General features: G+C 27.5%; 1 protein-coding gene across 4 annotated transcripts; it reads left to right on the top strand.

The window, feature by feature from the left end:
- Positions 1–12,378: 12,378 nt before the first annotated feature.
- On the top strand, positions 12,379–15,092 carry BME3 (Plant-specific GATA-type zinc finger transcription factor family protein). Of its 4 annotated transcripts, none has more exons than XM_022892110.2 (4): positions 12,379–12,527; positions 13,283–13,361; positions 13,451–13,730; positions 13,862–15,092. In XM_022892110.2, the coding sequence occupies exons 3-4, from the start codon at positions 13,491–13,493 to the stop codon at positions 14,654–14,656; spliced, it is 1,035 nt and encodes a 344-aa protein (XP_022747845.2). In that variant the 5' UTR covers positions 12,379–12,527; positions 13,283–13,361; positions 13,451–13,490; the 3' UTR covers positions 14,657–15,092. The 4 variants fall into 4 exon arrangements, with proteins under 4 accessions (XP_022747845.2, XP_022747843.2, XP_022747844.2 ...); XM_022892108.2 differs by having other exon boundaries at positions 12,380–12,527; positions 13,462–13,730; XM_022892109.2 differs by lacking the exon at positions 12,379–12,527 and having other exon boundaries at positions 12,636–13,361; positions 13,462–13,730.
- The last annotated feature ends 9,390 nt before the right edge of the window (positions 15,093–24,482 follow it).

Below are 24,482 nucleotides of genomic sequence, written 5' to 3'. Positions count from 1 at the left end.
AAAAATACATGAATCGTCAAATCTAAATGAAATTTTTTTATATATTAGAGAAAAATATGTTTTTGAGGACTTTATTGATTATTCTCAAAATGAAAAATTCAGCTTTACAAAAAAAAAAAAAGAAAAGAATTATCCCCCTCTTTCTCAAGGATATACAAATTATATAAAAAAAAATTGTTGGAACAGAATTTTTTAAGTATATAATTCCTTTTTCCATCCATTTTCTTTGTTTCCATTTTTTTCTTTTAAAAATTTTGAAGAAAAAAAAAATAAAAACCCAATGGATCCAAGGAAAATTTTTTATGCTCACGATTAAAGTCCAATGGGCTATTATTCCTAGGCAATGGGCTAATTTCCGTATTCTTTCTAATGACCATTGTAAGACATTTCAAAGTTTGGTCGAATAACTGAACGATAATTACTCCGATAATTATTACTATTAGTCAAATATCTTGCAATCTTAAAATTTGAATTCCCAAGCTAACATTAACAAATTGTCAATTCAGCAATCTTAAATTTTGAATTCTCAAGCTAAAATTAACAAGTTGTCAATTCATGAATCTTTGAATTAGAATTTAATTTAGACAATAGCGGATCATAAGCATGGCCCGGAGGGGCTTGACTCCCTAAACATTTTGAATTAACTAGACTATATATATATATATATATATTACAATTATTTCTTTTAAATTAAATTAAATTGACTTGTTAAAATTATTATTTATTAATTTATTTTTAATCTTTAACTTAATTTATGCATTGTAATTAAAAATAAAATAAAATCGTATTATAGTTTGTTTATTTGTTGTACCTATTATTCACAAACCCTTAAAAGCAATGAACTTGTCACAAATATTAAATTACACTCATATACAATTAAAAAAATAAATTAATTAACTTGGTAATTTTTTCAACAAAGTTTCAAATATTCAACTAAGGACTAAAAGTGTATAATTTTTCTTTTTAGCCGAAGGCTTATTTTCTTGTATCTTTGTGATTGTTTTCAAAAATTTTTCCTGCTGATAAAATCTGAAATAAATTGTTTTAAATTTTCGGTCTCTTCATTTTCTTTGAAGTATCCATATTCAAAACATAAGCCATGAATATAAGTATAAATGTTGAACGGTCCAATTACATAAAAAAAATTTAAAAAAAAGAGCATATTTGCATTAGACAGTCAAATATGACATTCTCTCCGAATTCAAATAGCATAGCAAATAAAAAATAAAAATATGTATAACTTGGTCCCTCCAAAATTAAATGTCAATAGTTGTCATTAAAGTAAGATAATTCATTTAATAATTCTTAAATATAACATGAATAATAGAATGGAAAGAAAACCCATGCATATTTTGTATACTAGAAGTAGAAGCATACAAATTAGTGGCCAATCAATTATGAATTTTAAGCATTTAATTTGGGTAGGAAATAGCCAAAATAATAATAAAGCCATAAATATGTGAGGAAGTATGCTTCAATTTCATTTGAAAGATACATTGTTTCCCACCATTGAAAGTTGTATCCCATTGAACTTAAAAAGGTGTGGGATGCCACACTTCAAAACTACACCATTTTTAATTGATATATGTACCTTTAGAATGATAAAACCCGAATTCCAACCTTAAATAAGCTAATTTATATAATTATATTTAAGAAATAACATCAACATATTTTGAGTTAAAATTTTAATATTTGTAATTTTTATTTTTAAACTATGATGTTTCTTGTAAAAAAAATAACAAAATTCAAAAATGAAAATGAAAATATCTCCAAATTGGCCATGGCACTCTCAAATAAACCTAACATTCTAACAGATGACATGGTGACATAATATAAATACGATATAAAAATATGACACAAAAATGATACGTTTTAAAATTGTAATAATAATTATATATAGATTTATCAAAACAAAAAAATTATATTTTATATTTTCGTATCGATATTAATTATGACATGTAATTTTTATATAAAATATTATATAAATACATAAGTTTTATTATTTTATATGATATAAATATACAAATCATCTTATCTATCTCTAATTACATTCTTTTTAAGACAAAATATATCATTCTGCAGACTGAAATTTCAATTTGAAACTTCGTCCCCACGTTGTGTCATTTTATTCAGCACCCACATGGCATAGGGTCACAATGAATGCTCAATGAAATATTTTTTATTTTTTAATTTATTTTTAACCTTATGTTTGAACAAATAAATTTTTTTTGTTTTTTTTTTTTTTTTTTAATGATGTTAATATAACAATTTTTAGTTAAAATTTTCACATGCAAGCATCGCTTTCAATTTGTCTATGTGGTCATCATTTTTAATAAGTTTTCCAAGTCACATCGTGCGTGCAACGATTGTCATGCACGGGTAAAATATTTAAGTCCACGTGGCATATCACATGCTGCTGTCTTTTGCTCTCTACGTCACAACATGTCACGAGATCTACAAATTATTGTTAAGGTAGAAGGTCTACATTTGAATTGTAATGCGTCTACATTTAGAAGTTATTTAATTTTTGCAAAGTTTAGATAAAAATTAAAGTTTATTAAATGAATTTAGGTATAATTTTTATATTTGCTTAAATTTTGGATCGAATTTTTTATAAAAAATTTAAAACTTAACTGGCCGAATCTAAATTTACATAAATAAAATTTTTATTTTATATATATGTAAATTATATATAAATTAATTCATATATATATATATTAAAAATAAAATTGATATATTTTATTACATAATTTTTATTTTTATATATTTTTTATTTTAATTTATACATATATCCTTTTTATTTTTATTTTATATATAAATTAAATCTAATTCCATTAAACTTAATTTAATCATACTTTTTTAATTTTTTATTATATAAATTAAGTTTAATAAATAAGCTTAAGATTTATTTTTTTAATTTAGGCCAAACTTAACAAAATTTTGAAGTTTGAAATTTTGACCTAAACAAGCATATAAATTATTAATATCAAATATGAATCTGATTAAAATCTGATTCATGAATACCTCTAGTCTAAATATCAATACTAAACAAGCCTATGGTTATGGAGTATAATCTAAGAAAATTTAATCATATATATTATATAATTTGAATAAGAAAAGTTTTTTATTTTAGAATAGTTTAATTAAAGAAAATATATCATCTACAATCAATAAAATTTTTAAATTTTTTAAATTTCACAAGTAAAATTAAAAAACTAACACATACATTTTATAATATATTAAAAATAAAAAATAATTAAAATATAATATATATTACAATTTTTTTATTTTCTTTTATACTTACGTTATATTGTATAAAATATGTAAATTATTTTTTTAGTCAATTATGTAAATTATTTTTTTAGTAAAAAATCAAACTCTTTTTAATTATATTAAAATTAAAAATATGTATTGAGGCTTGATATATAATTGACGGTACTAAGAAGTACAAAATATGAAAATTAGCATAAAATGTAGAAAAAAAGAGTGTTAGGTGTTAAAATTTTTAAGATTATAAAAAATTAAAAAAAAAGATGAAAAGATCAGTAATATCAACGTAAACAATTTTTATTTTCATAAACAGTTAGCATACTCTTAAAAAAAAAAAGCATCTTCAAAAAATTGCTTTTTTAAATTTAATTTAAAAAATTTATATAAACCAATCCTTTTAATTTTAACTTTAGTAATGATAATAATAAGAAATTGTTTTTATTTATATTGAAAATCCAAGATAAAATGAATTTTAAAAAATTCATAAACGTCAATGGTCAAAAACCAGGGGAACAAACGGGAAACCGTTACGGATACGGCGTTACCAGGAGAGTCAATAATCCCTACACCGACGCGTTGAAAATTCCCGTCTTATTCTCGTTTATGAATTTCCGGGACATTTATGATTTTTGTTTGTTGTCATTTTATACCCGGTTAAGCAGCCGGGTACCACCGCTCTCTCCCCCAGTCACCCTGTCGGTGCTTGAAGTGTCGGCACCGACACGCAAGGTTTGTTCCCGGTTATTCGGGTTTTTATTTTTGAGACCACGAAAAATTCTGTGCAAAGGGATGATTAGGTGTTACGAGGTGAGTGGTAATCTGGTGGGCCTGAGGGATTTTGAAAGAGTTAATTGGTGAAGAGGAAAGTGGAGTCCACGTGCGGGGTGCTTTCGTTTCCGTAGGGTCAGATGTACTTGAACAATGATTTTGCATGCACGTGACTTGCAACCCATTCGATTGACACTTGTCTTTGCAACCAAACAAAGGTCCTTGACCCATACGTGTTTTTCATTTTTTTTTAAACAAAAAAAAAGGACAGGTAATATTTCATTTGATTGATTATTTATTATTTATTTATTATTGTTATATAATAAATAATACAAAAATCAATCAAACAAATCAAGACTTAATTCAGCTTTTTCATATTATTCTTTAAAAAAAACGAGATTTAATGAATTAATATTGAAATTCTAATAGTTATAATCTTTTTTCCTATCTTTGATCTATGATTTGTTTTATAAAAAAATTAATGAAATAGAAGCTAAATTATTTAAACTTCATATTGCATTGTAGAAATGTAATTTCTCAATTTATAAAATCTTTTTTCCTATCTTTGATCTATGATTTTTTTTATAAAAAAATTAATGAAATAGAAGCTAAATTATTTAAACTTCATATTGCATTGTAGAAATGTAATTTCTCAATTTATAAATTATTTTTATATATTTTTTAATAAAAAAAAATCATAGTTAATGATAGAGAAAGAAATTGTAAATGTTGTAATTTTAATTTTAATTTTAAGATGTACTAAACGTTATGTTTAAGTATGATTATATGAGTTAATTAAATTAAATTATAAATTTCAAATGACATATTTTGAATAATCCTAACGTGAGAGTTAAAACAAATAAACTAACCTATTGAATTAACTTTGCATTAATGATTTTAAACTTATTACTCGATATATAAAATTTGTAATATTAATAAACATTATCTTAACTTATTACTATCTTTTAAAATGTTCTAAGTACTACTTAATAATACTTTACATTTTATTATAAAAAGAGTTAGTTCAAATTTTAACTCCTTAATTACTTTCATATATTATGGAAGTTGGAAACATCTTAAAGCATAATAACTATATTTTAGATATGTTTGGCTTTGTGATCCATAGCAACCATTTTTCAAATAGCTTGAGCTTTATTTGTGATCCAACCAACTTGTTTGCATAACTTTAGTTTTATATATAGAAGGAAAATTTATGGCATGACTCTAAGATTTTTACTCAAATATTATTATTGCAATTTATTTCTTCTTTTTCAATGATGCCCATGTTAGGATAGCAAGCCAGCACTTACCAGAAAGCAATAACATAAAGCTAAATCAACACTTACCCACATCCTATCTCAACCTTAGAAGCTAAGAAATCATTAGTGAAAGGGACCAATAAGGGTGATAACGGTTCATAGGATTCAATTTAATTTTTTTAAATATTACATAATATTATAAAATTTTAAAATCTGATCTGAATTCGAATTAAATTTTTATTCGATCTGAATTGAATTTTATCAGTTCAGTTCAATTTGGTTTATCGATTTTTAATTTTTAAATATTATTTTAATATAAAATTTTAATATATTTAATTAGATTTTGGTATAAAATTATTATTATTTTATAAAATTTTAAGATATATATAAAAATTAAAAAATATATATAATTCGATTAGATTTGATTTTTTTCAATTTTTCATCTCCTAATCCAAACCTAATATATAAAGTTAATATCCAAACTTGAATCAAACTAAATAAGAAAAAAATTGATTCGAACTGAATTGAATATTATAATTTTGAATCTATTTTTTGATTTTTTAATTTTTTTTCATCCCTATAACAAAATGTTTGAACTCTGAAAAACCACTGATTCTCAAAGAAAAAAAAACTAAAAAGAAAAATTAGTTGTCGATGAGTATTTTGCCTATAGTACCTTTGCTTAGAACCATCCAATCGTGCAATTTCAAAACTATTTTGGCTAGGGTTTATGTTTAATAACCCATCCAATAATTTTACGACCAAACTTTTGTTTTAATAATTATAAAAATAAAGAGAAAAAAATCTAGAAGCCGATATGGGTTTGTTTATGAGTTAAAAAGAAGCACTAAACTTGAGGTGATATTAGTTTAGAGTTTAAATCTTAAAATTTATAATTTTTTTATTTATAAAATTATAATTTTTTTTTATAAAAAAAAAAACTCATGAATCACAAAGAAAAAGAATCATATATATATATAAAAAAACTACTTATGTTGTGATAGTTTGATAAAAAAAGATTAAATTTTTGTACAATACATATGCACGCACATGAAAACATGTGTAGAAAGTTTGAATAGCATTAAAAAACTAATCCTAATTGCAATTTTTTAAAATATATTTTTAGTTGTTACTAACCCAATTGCTTTAGCACAATGTATTTGGTTCAGTCAAAGTACATTAAAACAGCTGTGACCATGTAATTTACACTTCCTATTTTCTACTATAAAGTAGCAAACAGACAGTAGTTTCCAACTGCTCTCAAAACTAAAAATTATAAGGGTTTAAGCTTATTTAAAAAAAGATGTTAAGATGTTTAGATAGTTCGATTGTTTGATTAAGTGAAAATATTGAACAAATACCGTTATGCTTAGTAGAGCTTGATTCGATTTTTTATTCGAATTTGACTTCGACTCAATTTGATTTAATCAATAAAATTCAATAACTCAATTCTTCAAACTAAAACTTAAATGTAAAATTAATTTAATTTGATCCAAATATGAGTAATCAAATTTTATCTAATACAACAATTACTTAAAGTCTATTTAAATAAATAAAAAATTAATTATAATAAAATTAAAAATAACAATGCAAAATGAAATTATTTATTATAATGATGAGATTAAAATTAATAATTAAATATAAAATTAAATAAAAAATAATAACAATAAAATTAAATATGATAATAAACTCTTATATAAAAATATATTTTTCATTTTAGTTTGACTTGAAAATAGTTGAATACTCTAAATGACCCTTAAGTTTCAAATATTTAACAAAGCATTTAAGTAATTTCATTTGTAACTCCGTACCCGAACTTGGCCCCACCAAAGTCCCTAGATCACATTTTGTCTGCGTACGGCTGATGGCCCCACCGAACATGATCTAAGGAACATTAAAATCCTAAAAAGGTAATAAAAAATGAAAAACAATTACTGGTGGGTTCTTTCGTCTGGGCAAAGTCAGCAATGACAACGTGGCAGAGAATGATTTGTTCAGGAAGACAAAAGTAATCGAAGGTTCGGATCTCAATTCCCAGTCACGTGCCATCCGACCCCACCTCACTTGCTCGGTACTCTTTTCTGACCAGAGAACATAGCTGGAGTTGGGCGAGCTTTGATTCGCTGTTGTGGGCTCCACGAGCAATACGGCGAATCTTCTTCCTGCCACGTTGGCAAAACCGTGTGCAACCGACGGTTTTTGACCATGCGAAATGGATCCCACATTCAACAGTTCTCTTGGTTGCACGCACGATGCACATGACCATACCACCACACACCCGCTCCGTCTATTGCGCGAGTGTCGCCACCTCGAGGTCGACTACTAATGATTTTGTCGATGGCATATAAATCTATAATTTTAAATATGGATGATAAAATTAAAAAAAATAAAATTTAAAATTTAAAATTTTAATAAAATTAAATAATATATTTCATATTTAATATATTAATATAAATTATAATATAATAATTTGTTATTTTTAAAATATATTTAATATAAAATAAATATGATATAAATTTATAAATGATCAGACATATCAATCAATGAATGAGAATACATTCATTGCAAAGGACATATTAGTTGTGGAAACATAGGAAGGTTACCCTGTCTTTTCCTTCATCAACTCCATGTGTATGTGACAACTAATTCCCAATTGAAAAAGATTTTTTTTCTTAGTAAATTGACTACGACTTGTATATATTTTGATAAAAATAATTAAAAATAAATGTTGTCAGTGGCACTATCACACCATGCGAGCATCAGCTTGTATTATATCATTCGATGTCGTTTTACGCGTGATCAAACATCTAATTGGCATAAAAAAAAATCTAATTGGCGATAAAGCGTGGACAATTAGTGAGTCAAAATTTACTAGTCCAAATAGAGGGGATTTGCTATTAATTAAAGCTATGTTAGGTAATGTTAGGAATATTATCACCATATGTTGGTTTAAATGATAAAAAATTTATTATTGTTGTTTTGACTTTGATTCGGTAAAAAATCGTTAAAAAATAATTTTTTTAAAATTTGTTAGATTTAATATAAATAAATTTATTTGAATTGATTCAAAAAAATATACTAAGCAAATCTTAAAATTTTTTATCATTACCAAAAATTAAGGAATATCATAGTGTTATTTTTGAAGTTTGATTTGTAATTGAAAACTTGGGAAATATTCAATCAAGGAATGGTCACTCAGTTTAGGGCACAAAGCCATGTGCTTTCCCCATAGGTTTTGGATACAATAGTTAGCCTTATTTTTTTCCCCCTTACCCACACATGAAAGATTATGGAGGGGATGGACTTTCCATTATTTTGTATACTAATAAATGTTAGATCAAAAACTTTTTACTTGGGCAACATGGTGCTGTGATTTTTTTTACTTTTTTTATTGCACAAGATTTTTTAGTTCATTTCCCTGCAAAAATGCAAAATTAAATACCTCCATACAATATCCTTGTCCCAAAAAAAAAAAAATTATAATTGTATTGCCCCCCCCCCTCCCCAAAAAAAAAAAAAAACAAAAATCATTGGTTCAATGGTAAAAAAAATAGTAATTAAAAATGAATTTATTATAAATATTTGTTTGAAAAATGAACAATTTAATTATGCCAATATATATGTATACATTTTGTACTTATAATACATAAATTATTTTACTTACACATGTCAAAAATTAAGGCAATTTTATAAATACATGGCCCCAACACATTTTGCTAATCATAATCTATTTGTTGAAAAATGAAAGGCATAACACGTTTCCTCCCCTTGTCTTTAAAGGGAAGAAATTGTATGCTTATCATGGTTTTATGAGAATGCTATGTTAACATTTAATTGTATTAAAATGTGTGTCACACATTAATAATTAATTGTAAATAAGAAAAGCACCATTTCAAATAAAAAATTGATTAAGATATAAAAATTCCAAAAAAAAAAAAGATTTAAGAGATTTGGCTAAGACTTCCAAAAGTATTTATGGTCTATCACATCATTTAGCAAAGGAAAAAAACACTTTATTTTTCTTTAGCCATTGATGAATTAAGCAACAAACCAAAAATTTCCAATCTAGGACCTAACTTTTTCAATAAAATGGGATTCCACCGATAGTCTATAGAATTATATTGATATATTTTTTCTTTCATTCCCATAGTTTTGAAGAGGAACCCATTGTTTGACTATGGAAACAATCCAATTTTTTTAGTGCATAGAGCCTAACCTCTCCTACTTGACAAATCCAAAAAAATTAAATAGATTTCACCCTAACTGTACTTTTTGAAAGAAGGGAAGAAGTCTTTTGGAGGGTAGTGATTCCAAGAGTAAAACCTAAGTTAGTTAAAAAAATTAAAAAAAAAAAACAAAGTCCTTTTTTAAAAAATATTAGTAAATTTTTCAAAAGAAAAAAGAGAGATAGAAGGAATTGATCCAAAGAGTACAATTCAAGTTAGTTAAAAGAGAGTGAAAAGGAAGGGCTATGAGTTTAAATTTAATTTAATTTAATTAATTAATACAATTATTTTTAAAGGTGACTTAAATATTTAATAAATTTAAAACTTAAATCTTAATATTTATAATTCTATTTCATATTTTTATATTACAATATTCTTTACATAAAAAAAAAAAAAAACTAGGGTTTTAGACTTTGAGTGAGTGAGGTTCATCATTTCTCTAGAGGCTAAAATCCCCAAACATATTTATGTTATGCAGTTACTTTTATTAACCTTTTCCTCATATTTTAAAATAACCAACACTTTTATTATTTTTTTACGTGTAAAAATCTTCTTTTATATATTTGTAATCCTAAATTTACTATCCTTATTTGCTGGTAATGATCTTTCCAATTTTGGACAACCTGTGGCTCCCATCCATAAGGTAGGAAGAAAAAAATAAATTAATTTCCATTAGGTGTTGTAGGGTATTATCGTAAAATAATAGGCAAATCCCAGCCAGGAACAACAAGCTGCCTCTTTTACATAGATTATCCTTCTTAATTACATAAAGTGGAAAAAACTTTAGTAAAGATTTTTTTTTTTATGAAGCACACCTGTTAAGTATTATTAATGTATATTTTATATAAATGAGATCGTAATTTAAAAATAAAAAAAATATAAATATTAAGATTTAAAATTTAAATATATTAAATCTCATCTTTTCAATTATATAGGTGAGAAGAGTGAACAAATTGATTTAACCCTAATCTCTATTAGCTTAACTTATCTAATAAAAATATTAATTACATATTTAAATTTTTTCGAATTCATAATTTTTTTGATATATCATCCAAACTAATATTTGGTTGAGAATTGTATTTTCATTTTGAAATTAAGTAGTTAAAAAAATATTAAGGCTTATTCAGCTCTAATTATCTCCATGAAATGTATTGCAAAATTAAATACATATTGTATATTAATTTGAAATAAAATCAAAATTTAATGCCACTGAATTCTTATGCCATCACCTCAATCAATTTTATATTTATTCGAATTGGTTAGACAATATGTATAAAACATAATATCAAACACAAATGCATTAAAAGTGATACTATCAATGGAGCCAATTTGGAAAGCTAACGAAGCTTCTTTCCAATATCACAATCTTTAGTTTTAGTGGACTTGATAATTTTAAATACGATATAAAAATAATAAAAACAAATTATATACACGTTTAGTATAATTATGTTTTGTCTCTTAGTCGTATCAACACGATTAAAAAATAACATTATTTGTATCGTATTTGTGTGAAACAATAATAACACGCTTAAAATATAATACTATTCATAACATAAAATTTTTTTTAAAATTTTTTTAATTTATTTAAGAAATAAATCAATAATTGTATTTATTGTATCATTTATATAAATACTAATTTAAATGATATTTTTTGTTTAAATAAATGAATTAATGGTGTTTAGTTATGTTATTTGTATATAATTATGTCATGTTATGTCTTATTATTTGATATAAATTAATTTTAAATATATTAATTGTATTATATTATGTATAATAAAGATGTTATATTCGTATTTCAGTTATTCATGTGATTTAAGTTATTCATATTAAGATTATTTATGTTATATTTAACACGAAATATGACACGATGACATGAATTGTCATATTTAGGTTTTAGTGTTAAAATTGTCATGATTCAATAATGATATTAATTTTTAATCTTAAATATATCAAAATTTCATTAATTATATTTGTGTATATGTATGTATACAATATAAAAGATTGATATGATCAATTAGAATCTCTATTTAAAGTTTGAAGTTACATATTTTTCGTATTTATAACATCAATTCAGTTTAAGTGACAACTTTCAATGTTACGGTATTTTCTTAATTTCAATTATAAGAAAAAATTACTTACAAGCAGAAGAGTTCATTTTTCCTATCAATCATGATTTAATCTTTGTGTGAATCATTTTTTAGAGAAATTTTATATACATAATGTCAATGTGAGAAGATGAACTCTTAAAATTGTTCAAAAAAATTAATTTAAATTAAACATGATGATATCTCTAATTATATTATTAAAGAATAAATAAATAAATCACAGAAATGAAAAATTTTTTGTAATGCAACACTAATTATAATATTATTATTATTATTTTTTAAAAGTAAGGCAAACCGCGTTGGCTTATTTGACAAAAAAAAAGGGCCATTTTTTTGAAAAATGGTTAGTGAGTAATAATATTTTAATTTTGTTTATAAAATTTTAAAAAATAAACTTTTGATACACTATTAAATGAATTTTTAATTTTTAAAAATAAAATTAAAAGATTGATTTATTTTTTTAATTAAATTAATATATATCATCATATTAATTTTTACTTGTAAAATTTAAAAACTCTACTACAAATAAATGAAATAGTTTCCTTTAAAAACCCCAACTTTTAGTGTCAAAAACCCAATCTTTAGAAATTTTTTTTTTGTTTTACCATGAACTTTTAAGAGTTTCAAAATCCTTGGGTAGAAAAAGAAATTTAAAAACTTGAAAAAAAGAAAAATTCAGGAGAAGAATAGAGAGGTGGGATCCATGGGGTAATTAGGGAGAGCAGACTTCAACATCAAGACAAAGGAGCAGCGTAAATGACAGCTAGCAATGAAGGAGGAGGCTCACCTGCCATAAACCCTTCAATCCCTTCCCTCTTCTTTTTAGCCTTTGTTTCCTTCCTTTCTCTCCTTTTAAAACTTTCCCATTTCCCTTCATTTCTTCAGTCTTCTTATTCAAGGTACTGTTTCAAATCCCATTGCCTTTGCTCCTACTTGAACAAAGATAAACTGGGTTTTTAGGTTGTTTGATTGCTAGGTACCTCAAAATTTCGTTCTTTTGGTGGTTTTCGAACTTGGGTTTTTGGTGGGGAGATTATTTTCTTGGAATTCTGAATTAATTTTGTTTTTCTTTGGGCGGGAATTGTAGTTTTTTGACCTCAAGTTTAGCATTTTCAGTGAGTTGTTTTTCTTCTTTGGACATTTGGATTGGTGTTACATTGAAAATTTTAGTGTCGGCAGAGAGTAAGATATAGAATTATGGGTTCAAGAAGCATTTGTTTAAATCTTTTCATCAAGAATACTCTGTTTGGTAGTAAGAAAGTGGAGGAAATGAGAAGGATTGAATTGAATTTGAGAATAAAGTTTTGATTATTTCAGTCATTGCCAATCTCAATTATGAACTAAAAAGCCAACTTCTCAATTTTTTCCACTCTGTTTTTTACCGAATTGGGTTCTCATTTTGTCTTATCAATTAAGCAAAAGGAAATCATAGTTCTCAAAATTCAATTCCTTTTTCGTTTACTTTTCTTAGGGAACAAGGACGGTAATGTAAAGAAAGTGGAATTAATATGATTATTGTTGGTTTTCATTTTGGTTTTTCTCAAACACTGAAAATAGGAAGCTTCTGCTGCATTTGATTCAATGAATTTCACTGTTTCAGCTACCAAAGTAATTTGTATACTAATAAGTTCAATTTTGTTAACTTTTGTTGCAGGTTTCTCAAGAAAATTCTCTTCATTTTCCTGGAATTATCTTTATTTCCAGAAAATTTTGCTCACTTATCAGTGACAAAGGTTTTGCTTCAAAATCCCTCAAACTTTTTTTTTATTCCTCAAATTTTGAAATAGAAGACATTCACATGCAAAAATAATGATAATTTTAGATTTTTTGCAGGTTTTGTAAATTATTAGTATAATTAAAACATGATTGGATCAACAAACTTCATTGATGAGATAGATTGCGGCAGCTTCTTCGACCACATAGATGACCTCCTCGACTTCCCTAATGGGGATGTGGAAGCTGGCTTATCCGCCCCCGACTCTGCCATCAACGCTGCCGCTTTTCCTAGCATTTGGACCACTCATTCCGAGTCATTGCCTGGTTCTGACTCTGTTTTCTCCAACAACAATGTTTCCGACCTCTCCGCAGAACTCTCTGTTCCGGTTAGTGTAGTGTTTTTCATGTTGGAGAAATGTTTCCGAATTCCTGTCGATTAAAAAATATATTGTCCTGTCTATTATTGACTATGATTACAGTTGGATGATTAAAGCTTTGGGCAATTTTGTTTTTGCAGTATGAAGACATTGTTCAATTGGAATGGTTGTCAAACTTTGTTGAAGATTCTCATTGTGGAGCAAGCTTGACAGTTAAGAAAGAAGAGTCCTTTTCAATCAATAAGGACTCATCCCATCCTCAATTCCAGATTTCCAGTCCGGTTTCTGTTCTTGAAAGCAGCAGCTCTTGCTCAGGAGAGAAAACATTGCTGTGCAGTCCTGAAACGGCTGCCCCTGGAAGGCATGGACGTGCACGTAGCAAACGTCCACGCCCTGCCACCTTCAATCCCCGTTCAGCGGTCCAGCTTATCTCCCCTACATCATCTGTCAATGAGAATGACATTCCTCAGCAGTTTGTTGTCCCCAAGGTGCCTTCAGACTCTGAGAACTATGCCGAGTCCCAGCCTTTGATCAAAATACCTGGGCAAGTTAATCCAGAACATAAGAAGAAAAAAAAGATGAAGTTGTCACTTCCAGCTGCCCCTGCTGGTAATGTTCAAAATCCTTCAGGACAAGCAGTTAGGAAATGTATGCATTGTGAGCTAACAAGGACACCACAATGGAGGGCAGGGCCGATGGGGCCGAAAACCCTTTGCAATGCTTGCGGCGTGCGCTACAAGTCTGGGAGGCTCTTCCCAGAATACCGTCCTGCAGCAAGTCCAACATTTGTTCCATCATTGCACTCAAATTCTCACAAGAAAGTGCTAGAGATGAGAACCAAAAGTGGTGCAGCACCACCCACCACAACAATGGTTACTGCCGATTCACCAGAGCTGATTCCAAATAAATGCAATCCAGCATTAAATTATATATGAGGGAGGGTGTTGAGAATTGTGAAATCCCATGTTGGGATAATCTTTCTCCTCTCTATTTTCCTCTCTTTTTTTCCATTTTATTTTGTTATTCTCTTACTGTTATTTTATCTCTTTGTTCATTTGTTTTTTGTACAGGGTTGGAAGGGGGGGGGGGGGGGGGGGAAGGAACCATAGATGATCAATATTTTACATAGTAGGGAGGGTTTGTAATGAGAAAACTGAGGACAAAAAGGTAGAGAAAATGAAAGCTTAAGGGTTAGCAGAGTTGTAGGTTTTAGTGATCAGTAGATCCTTAAAAAGGTCACTAGTTATTGGAGTCTATTGTTTTTTTTTTCTCTTTTCCTTCCTCTTCATGGGAATTCTTTTTGCAGTTCATTTGTTAGTAGTAATCAAATTTCTGAGATGAGTAATGGAATTTAAGAAATTGTTAATTTTAGTTGAATTTCTCCAATCTTTCCTTCAATTCCACACATTCCACCATTCAAAATTTCCACTTTCATGATGCTAATTTTTTTCTTCTTTCTTCATTGGCAATGAAACATTCAGCTCTCTCCAATTGCTGCCATGAACATTGCCTATTTTGATATTTGGAATTCTAGCAAGCTTGCTAATGGTAATTGAACTTCTAGAGATTGCCCATTTTGAGGAAAATATTTGAAGAGACATGGACAAGTTGTTCCAAGTTTGAGAGGAGACTTCATCAAAAATCAGAAACCAAGAGGATAAGTCATTAAAAGAAAATGAATGGTTTTATGTCACACTTTACAATCTTGAATTTCAAGCAAAAGTAGGCATGCCATAGATATCATGGTTGCTGAACCAAATTGAGCAAAAATCCCTTATGACTCAAGAAATGTTGGAACTTTTGTTCTAAAAAACAATCCCTAAAAAACTTCAACCTTTTTAACTTTTATTCTTTGAATCGAAGTTAAGAGAATTTGAATTTTGGTTATCGAAATTAAAAGTCTAATACTCTATCAACAACTCATGCACCTATTGGTAACTTTTTAGCTAATTTGGTTAGATACTCAAAATCAAATGTAATCATGGGTAAGGTTGTTAATGAAGCATTTGGCAATGTGTTCCAATCCTCCTAATCTGACTCAACTCTACCAAACTTTTGAGGGAAAAAAAGTTTTCAACTTCATTACAGGTCATGATTAGTATTAGAAAGCATAAAAGAAAATTGAAAGTAAAATCAATCAAGAGCAGTTACTTATTCTAAAGCTGATTTGGACTTTCTAATCATATGGTTTAAGTCATGCTTGATTTTGAACAATTTTTTAATGGTGACAATTGATAGGACAACATACCACTAAGGTGAGAATTGTGTCAAACTCTTTGTCAATTCTATCACCAACCAGAAAAATTGCCTGAACAACCTGAATATTTTTTCCATCAAACTAATCCAAGCTGGAATTTCTTGAGAGAACGATCGATTGTAGCTTAGCCCTGTCTTATAGCTTTAGCCTTTTAAGCTTCGTTCGTTAGTTCGATTCTTGCTGCGTTCAAGTATCATTTTGACATTAAATTCATATCGGACAATTTATTAATTTTAATACAATAATTTTGATAAATTTATTTATTTATTTTTATTTTAACAAAATTTTGGTGAATATCTTAACAAAATTTTAATTCCCTGATTTCAAGTTCATGGCAAAATATTTTATATTTGGTGTATGATGTTCATGTTTGGAGATTTTCCCTAAAGCTTGCAAACAGGAATTTTTTAACTTTTAGGACCAACAAAGCTTTTTAACTAATTGTAAATTTAGGTAACATGATTTTGTTGAATTAAAAGAATTTTAGCTTAATTTCATATTAGTTCAAGAGCCTTTAAATAGAATATTAAGTAAAGATTTGAATTAAATATAGTATTTTTTTAAAGAAATGATCCTATTAATGGGTATTTATAAACACTTGTTAAAATTGACAGGGTAATATAATTTGATACTTTAGGTTTCCATATTAATTGGTATTTAATAAGCATTTGTTAACGTTGTCTACATGAACTTATAGATTGATTGGAATTAAAAAATTTAGCAATCAACAAATGCTTATAAAATATTTTTTATAAGCATTGTTAAGGATAATTTTTTAGTAGAATTGTACACAAATAATTCGTAAATAAGTTTAATTTTTATTTTTTTATATTCGTTTATTAAATTTAACAAATAATCACAAATGATATTTTAAGATCCATTAATTAAACAAACAAATCATGAATACAATAAAATTTATTCATATTTGGTTCATTTATAATGTAAAAGTGTAACAAAAAAAAATCAATAAATAATTCATGAACATATTTAATTTTTATTTATTTATTAAATTTTAAAATAATTAAAATAAAAATTCAAAATTTATTAATTAAACAAATAAATCACATACATAATAAAATTCATTCATTTTGATTCATTTACCACTCTCTTTTTGAGCAGTTAAGTTATGGCCCAAAAAAATTGTTTAAATAGATCCCTATGTCAAGCACATTGCCCAAAATTGAGTCGAACTATTGATGATTGAGTTGGCAAATTTGGACCATAACTCAAAGTCCAAGCAAAGGTTGAGCCTAATCTTAAAAACTCTATTCCAAGTTGACAAAAATATATTTAAAAACTTGTGGATAATTAAACCAATGACAATTGGGTCAATCTACTTAAAAGCTTCTATGGCTATAGAATTGTAGAGAGTTTATCCCTTGTTAACTTAATGCTGCTACAACGTTTAATACAAAATGATAAGAGGCCAATTGATGCAAAGCTTTCTATTTAATATTAACATCACTGATAGTTTACAAGCAATATTGAGTGAGAGAAGGTCTTATAATTGCAAAATTATTCAACAGTTTATTTTCTACTTGAACATTGGATGAAAATTTCCATATTTCATACCATTTCTTTACAAAATTAAAAATTTTGACCCATTATGATGGTCAATGTATAGTACTAATAATAATTGTATTGCACTAGTAGAATATAGGACTGAAAAATAAAATAAAAAGTTAATTTGAAATTATAATGTTTAATTTAAATTTGATCCGAAGTATATTAGAATTTCAAAAACAAATATTTCAACTAAGAAGTTTGTTATCTCCATTCATCTTTTGAAGATTGGGAGGAAATTTCCAAGTTCATATTATTTTTTGGCAAAATTGAAAATTTTTGACGGAATATAATGGCAATGTATATATAACTAGCAAAAGGATAATTTTTTTTAAAAATTTAATAATTATTTATATTATTTATATTTTATTATAATTAATTAAGTTTTATTTTTTATTTCGGAATAACTAAATTTTTAAATATTTATTTTTATTCAATATAATCTTTTAAAATCTATTTTTACTTTAATTAAACAAAAATTAATATTAACGGTTAATTAATTTCTCTATAATAAAAACTCAAATAATAAAAATAAATATTTAAAAATTAAATTAATTATAATAAAAAATAAATATTAGAATAATTATTAAATTAAATTTTTTTTTTTTAACCCTTTAGCTTAATATGATACTATCAATAATTGTATTATATATAGTGGAAGAGCGTCAGATTCGGCACCAAACACAACAAGGCCCCTCTCGGCCCTCTTTACTGAGACAAATTTTAAGCGCAAAAAATAATTTTAAAAAAATAATTTTCATATTTTTATGGGTTTGTTTGGTGAAAAATTAATTGATCAATGAAAAATAACCTATTAATCAATGAGAAATAAAATTATTTTTTTAAAAATTATTTTATGGATTTGAAAAGTGAAAAATATTTTTTGAAAAAGAGTTGTTTATAAGTATAATTATTTATTAATATTTTTCTGTATAATTTTACTTATAAATAATGTTATATTAATAAATAATTTTATATTATAATATATATTAATAAATAATATTATATTAATAAACAATATACTATTAATAGATAATATTAATAAAAAATATTATAATATATTAAGATTAATAAATAAAATTATATTAATAAATCATATATTAATAAATAATATACTACTAATATAATATATTAATTAATATCATTAATAAATAATATTATAATATATTAATAAGTAATATAAAGAATAATAAATAGTTTTATTTTAAATATTTTTATATTAACATAATATTTTAATATTAAATATTATTATTAAAATATAATTAGTTTTTAATATTAATAATTTTAATAATAATTTTTTTAATATTTTAATAATTATATTAATATTATTTAAAAAAACAGATTTTTCAAAAAAGAACCAAATAATAAAAAATATTTTTTATTAACTCATCCAAATAACAAAAAAATTATTTTAATTTAAAAAATATAAATATTTTTTAAAAATCATTTTTTAAAAATTATTTCTTACGAAACAAACAGAATTTTCTTTTTTCAAAATTTTACTTTTGCATGGGTCATTTCTCACCTAACGTTCTCCAATACTTTTCTTATTCCAATCAAATTAAAAATTATATATAATGTTTTATTATAATTATAAACTTTATTAATTATTTATAAAAAATCCATAAATAAATTAATTTAAAGGTACACATTACAATTTGAAAATCAAAGTCTGGTTGATAAACATTTATATAATTTTATTTGATAGAATTATTGTTTAGATTTTAAAAAAAAAAGTTCTAAACTAAGAAGTTTCATTGGAATTTCATGATTCACTCCTCTGTTCATCGATCTTTTGATAAATTTTATGTTGTTATTTTCTACATTGAAGATTGGGTGAAAATTTTCATATGCTATACTATTTCTTTACAAAAATTAAAATTAACTATTGTTGCCATCGGTATGTAACTTAATTAAAATTTAAATATAGACACCTTTAATTAAAAAAATGCTATCCTCACTCAAATAATTTTGATTTGTTCAAATCTATGTATGCATTGGCCATCATACTTAGGCAAAATTTTCATTTTTCAAATCTATTTATTTCATTTTTCAAATTTTATTATGCATGAATTTGATTCAATTTTATATTAAACTTATTTAATTATGAATTAATTTATTAGTTAATTTGTTTGCTTTAATCATATAATAATAAATATATTTATGAATTTGTTTTTAATAATTAATAATATATATTTTTAATTTTTTTAAATGAATTTAAAAATTGTAATTTTTTATTTTTAATTAATTTCTTATTTTATAAATATATCTTAAATATATTTATTACTTTATTAATTTATTTATGCAATTTAAATTTTATACTAAATATTTTTTTTAAATAGATTATAATATTTTGATATTAATATTCTCCTTGAAAATTGCATGTTTTACACTACCTTAAAAAAAGTTTTTGAGTGTGAGGGCCAGTGAGTGAATAGTACTTATAATGTAATTAGTGCAAGATTGAATGAATTTTGCACAAAAGCAAAAAAGAGGCCCTCTCCTTTATCTGCTTACGAATATTTATTGGATCATTTTAAATGTATGATCCATAATTATTTATTTTAAATTATTAAATATAATACATGTTATTTTAATTTGAAAAATTGAATAATTCATTTATTTTAAATTTTTTTATCAAAAAAATTATTGTTGGGAAAAAATATATTAAAGTTACTTTTATTTTGTTAGAAAAATGAGGTCCAGTCCCATGTCAGTAGTTTTGGACCAAGTAAAGGTCATGGGCCTTGATCTTTTATTTTACATAAAGTCCTAGCTACTTAATAAAAAAGAGGTGGGGTTGTTTTATGTGTGTGTCGAAAACCAAGCAGAGAAAGAAGAAAAGCCAGGAAAAGCAGAGAGAGAAAAAAGAGAAGGGAGAGTTGGGTGAACGGAAGTCAATCCGTGGTCCGATTGAGTTGGAACCTTGTCAGGAGGTTTGTGATTCAGAGTTCTACATTCTGAACGGTGAAGATCGGGTTTGAAGCTCTCTAGGAACAAATCCAGGGTGTATTTGTTGAGTCACTTATTTGGTGAGATTTCTCCAATTGTTTCTCTAGTTATTGATTAGCTCTAGTTTTAGCTAGAGAAGAACTTTGTATAACTATTATTTGATAGTGAAGATTTTTCTGGTGGCCCGTGGTCTTTTCCCTCTACACTGGAGGGTTTTCCACGTAAATCTTGGTGTGCTTTATTTTTCCTGCGCATTTGATTATTGATTGCTGTCTATTGCTTCTGTATTATTGTGATTATTGCTTCAAGCGCAACAAGTGGTATCAGAGCGAGGGTTATTTTGAGATATCGATACAGAAATAATCCAGGATAGAAGTAAATTCTATTTGAGATCATGGAGGGTGATACAGGTTCCATGATAAAATTGACAGCATCGAATTATTTAATTTAGAAACCTATGATGGAGGATCATCTATACTGCAAAGATTTGTATGAGCCAGTATTGGGAGATTCGGCTAAACCAACGGATATGAAAGATGAAAGCTGGAAGAAGCTAGGTAGAAAAATGCTGGCTACAATAAAAAAATGGGTTGATATCAGCGTGTTCCATCATGTAGCACAGGAATCAGATGCTCATATTGTTTGGAAAAAATTGGCAGCATTGTATGAGAGAAAAATAGGTATGAATAAAGTTATGCTTGTTAAAAAGATTGTAACTTTACAGTACAGGGATGGACGATCTGTTATAGAGCACTTGAGTGATTTTTAAGATATATTTAATCGAATGACTACTATGGAGCTTAAGATGAATGATGAAATGAAGGCATTATTTCTTTTGGGTTCATTGCCAGACAGCTGGAATACTATAGTTGTGACTGTTCTTAATTCAGCTCTTGATTATAAGGTGACATTGGAGATGGTAAAGGACAATATGCTTAATGAAGAAGCGAGTTGAAAAGATGTAGACCCTGGGAATCAAGCTCTAGTCACAGAGAATAGGGGTAGAAACATCGACAGAGGTCAGGACTCAAAAAGCCGTGGTAAGTCTAAACATAGATCCAAATCTAGAGGTAAAGTGAAGTGTTTCCATTGTGGTAAGACGGGTCATATAAAATGAAACTGTAGAATCTTAAAGCAAGAGCGAAAAGATGAGAAAGGTAAGAGTTTAGATGATGGCAATATTGCAGCAGTGAATTTAGATAGTGATTCAGTTACTTTGATTTGTACACTTGGTGATTGTAATCATGTTAGTGATCCCGGCATTGAGTGGATAGTTGACACAGGAGCAGCATATCATTGTGTTTCTAAGAGAGAGTTGTTTACAACTTACAAAGTAGGAGACTTTGGTTGTACCAAGATGGGAAACAAGAGTGTGTCGTAGATTATTAGGATTGGTGATATTATTGTACAAACTAGTACAGGCTACATGTTGACTTTGAGGGATGTCAGAAACATTCCAGATATGAGAATGAACTTGCTTGCTATTAATGTCCTTGATAAGGAGGGATATGAAAGCCGACAAAAGAATGGACAGTGGAAGCTTCTCAAAGGATCTATGGTAGTTGCAAGGGAAAAACTATGCTGCACAATGTATAAGACATGGATGCAATTGAATGGTAACCAGGTAAATACCGTTGAAAATGATGCTTCAGCAAACTTATGGCACAGGAGGCTGGCACACATGAGTGAAAAGGGGTTACAGGTTTTGGCAAGGCACTCTCTCATTCTCTTGACCAAAGGTATGTCTCTCGATTCATGTGATTATTGTTTGTTTGGTAAGCATCATAGAGTTTCTTTTCGTAAAAGTTCTCAAAGAAAAGAAAATAGATTGGAATTAATTTATTTTGACGTATGTGGTCCCATTGAGGTTGAGTCATTAGGTGGTAGCAGATATTTTGTTACTTTTATTGATGATGCTTCACGTAAGACTTGGGTGTATATGTTGAAATACAAAAGTCAGATACTGTAGTATTTTCAAAAATTTCATGCTATGGTTGAAAAGATGACAGGGTTACCCTTGAAGTGTATTCGAACTGATAATGGTAGGGAATACACATCTAAAGGCTTTGAAGAGTATTGCTCAAAGCATGGGATCAGGCATGAGAGGATAGAGCCTGGAACACCGCAGCATAATGGTATAACTGAAAGAATGAATCGCACCATTATGGAAAAAGTCAGATGTATGTTGAGGATGGCAAAATTACCAAAGCCATTTTGGGGTGAAGCAGTCAACACAGCTTGTTATTTACTTAACAGGTCACCATTAGTTCCTTTGGGCTTTGACATTCCAGAAAGAGTGTGGACAGGAAAAGATACTTCATACTCTCACTTGAAAGTTTTTGGGTGTAGAGCATTCATGCATGTGCCAAAAAAGCAGAGGTCAAAGCTTGACAGTAAAGCTACACAGTGTGTGTTTGTAGGATATGGTGATGAAGAATTTGGTTATAGGGTATGGGATCTAGTAAAGAGAAAGACAGTTAGAAGCAGAGATGTGGTCTTTCATGAAAAAGAAACCATAGCAGACCTTGAGAAAAATGAGAAGACTACACGAGTTACTGTTGAGTGTGATGTTTCAACACTGACAGGGATTTCACAGGAAAGAGCCACAGATGGTGAAAATGAGCCAGAAATAGAACTTGGGGATATGAATGAGCCAGCCACAGTTGGTGATGAGCCAGATGCTATTAGTTTTGAGCAGGGGGAGCAATACTCTCTACCTGAGAGTGTTGAGCAGGGGGAGCTACTTTCAGCATCAAGTGATGTAGAATCTCAGCCCAAGAGATCTACTAGAGAGCGCAGGCCATCTACCAGGTATCCAAGTTCAGATTTTATTTTAGTTACCAGTGAAGGGGAGCCATAAAGCTTCCAAGATGTACAGGCTACTCCGGATAGAGAGCACTGGTTAAAAGCATTGAAAGAAGAGATGGAGTCATTACAAAAGAATGATAATTATAATCTTGTTAAACTTCCAACAGAGAAAAGGCCATTAAAGAATAAATGGGTGTTCAAGTTGAAAAAGGATGGTGACAAATTAGTGAGGTACAAAGCTCGATTGGTAGTAAAAGGTTTTTCTCAAAAACCAGGCATCGATTTTGATGAGATTTTTGCTCTAGTTGTAAAAATGAGTCCTATTCGAGTGGTATTGGGATTGGCAGCTAGTTTGAATCTTGAGCTTGAGCAACTTGATGTTAAAGCTGCATTTTTGCATGGTGATTTGCAGGAGGACATTTATATGAATCAACCTGAGGGTTTTGAAGTGAAAGGGAAAGAGCACTTAGTTTGCAAATTGAAGAAAAGCTTGTATGGCTTGAAACAAGCTCCGCGATAGTGGTACAAGAAGTTTGATTCTTTTATGGTGAGTCATAGCTATAAAAGAACAACATCGGATTCTTGTGTGTATGTTAAACAATTCCCTAATGGTAACTTCATTATCCTATTATTATATGTTGATGATATGTTGATTGTAGGACAAGATGCTAGTATGGTTTGCAGGTTGAAAGAACAATTATCTAAGTCCTTTGATATGAAGGATTTAGGTCCAGCAAAGCAGATTCTTGGTATGGACATTATCCGGGATAGAAAAGTTGGAAAGCTGTGGTTGTCACAGGAAAAGTATGTTGAACGAGTGCTTGGTAGATTTAACATGCAACATGCTAAATCAGTTAGCAGTTCACTTGTCAACCATTTTTATCTAAGTAAGAAATCTTGTCCAGTGTCTAAGGAAGAGCAACTAGCTATTTCTAGTATTCTTTATTCTTCTGCAGTCGGTTCTTTAATGTATCTTATGGTTTGTACAAGGCCTGACATTGCTCATGCAGTTGGTGTAGTGAGCAGATTTTTTTCTAATCCAGGGAAAGTTCATCCGGAAGCAGTGAAATGGATTTTTAGATATTCGAGGGGTACCTCAAAAATGTGCTTGACTTATGGAGTTTCACAACCAGTTCTAGAAGGGTTTACTGATGCTGACATGGCAGGCGATCTTGATGATA

Source organism: Durio zibethinus, chromosome 12 (genome assembly GCF_047325235.1).
Source record: "Durio zibethinus cultivar Kanyao isolate XHJ-2024 chromosome 12, ASM4732523v1, whole genome shotgun sequence".
Classification (NCBI taxonomy): domain Eukaryota; kingdom Viridiplantae; phylum Streptophyta; class Magnoliopsida; order Malvales; family Malvaceae; genus Durio; species Durio zibethinus.
The sequence above is the reverse complement of the archived record's forward strand: the minus strand, read 5'-3'. Positions and strand labels throughout refer to the sequence as shown.

Bases quoted from the DNA above. Each gene is read 5' to 3' on its own strand.
- BME3 (XM_022892110.2), top strand. From the start codon at position 13,491: ATGATTGGATCAACAAACTTCATTGATGAGATAGATTGCGGCAGCTTC. The intron at 13,731-13,861 runs GTTAGTGTAGTG...TTGTTTTTGCAG, and splicing joins CCGCAGAACTCTCTGTTCCG to TATGAAGACATTGTTCAATT.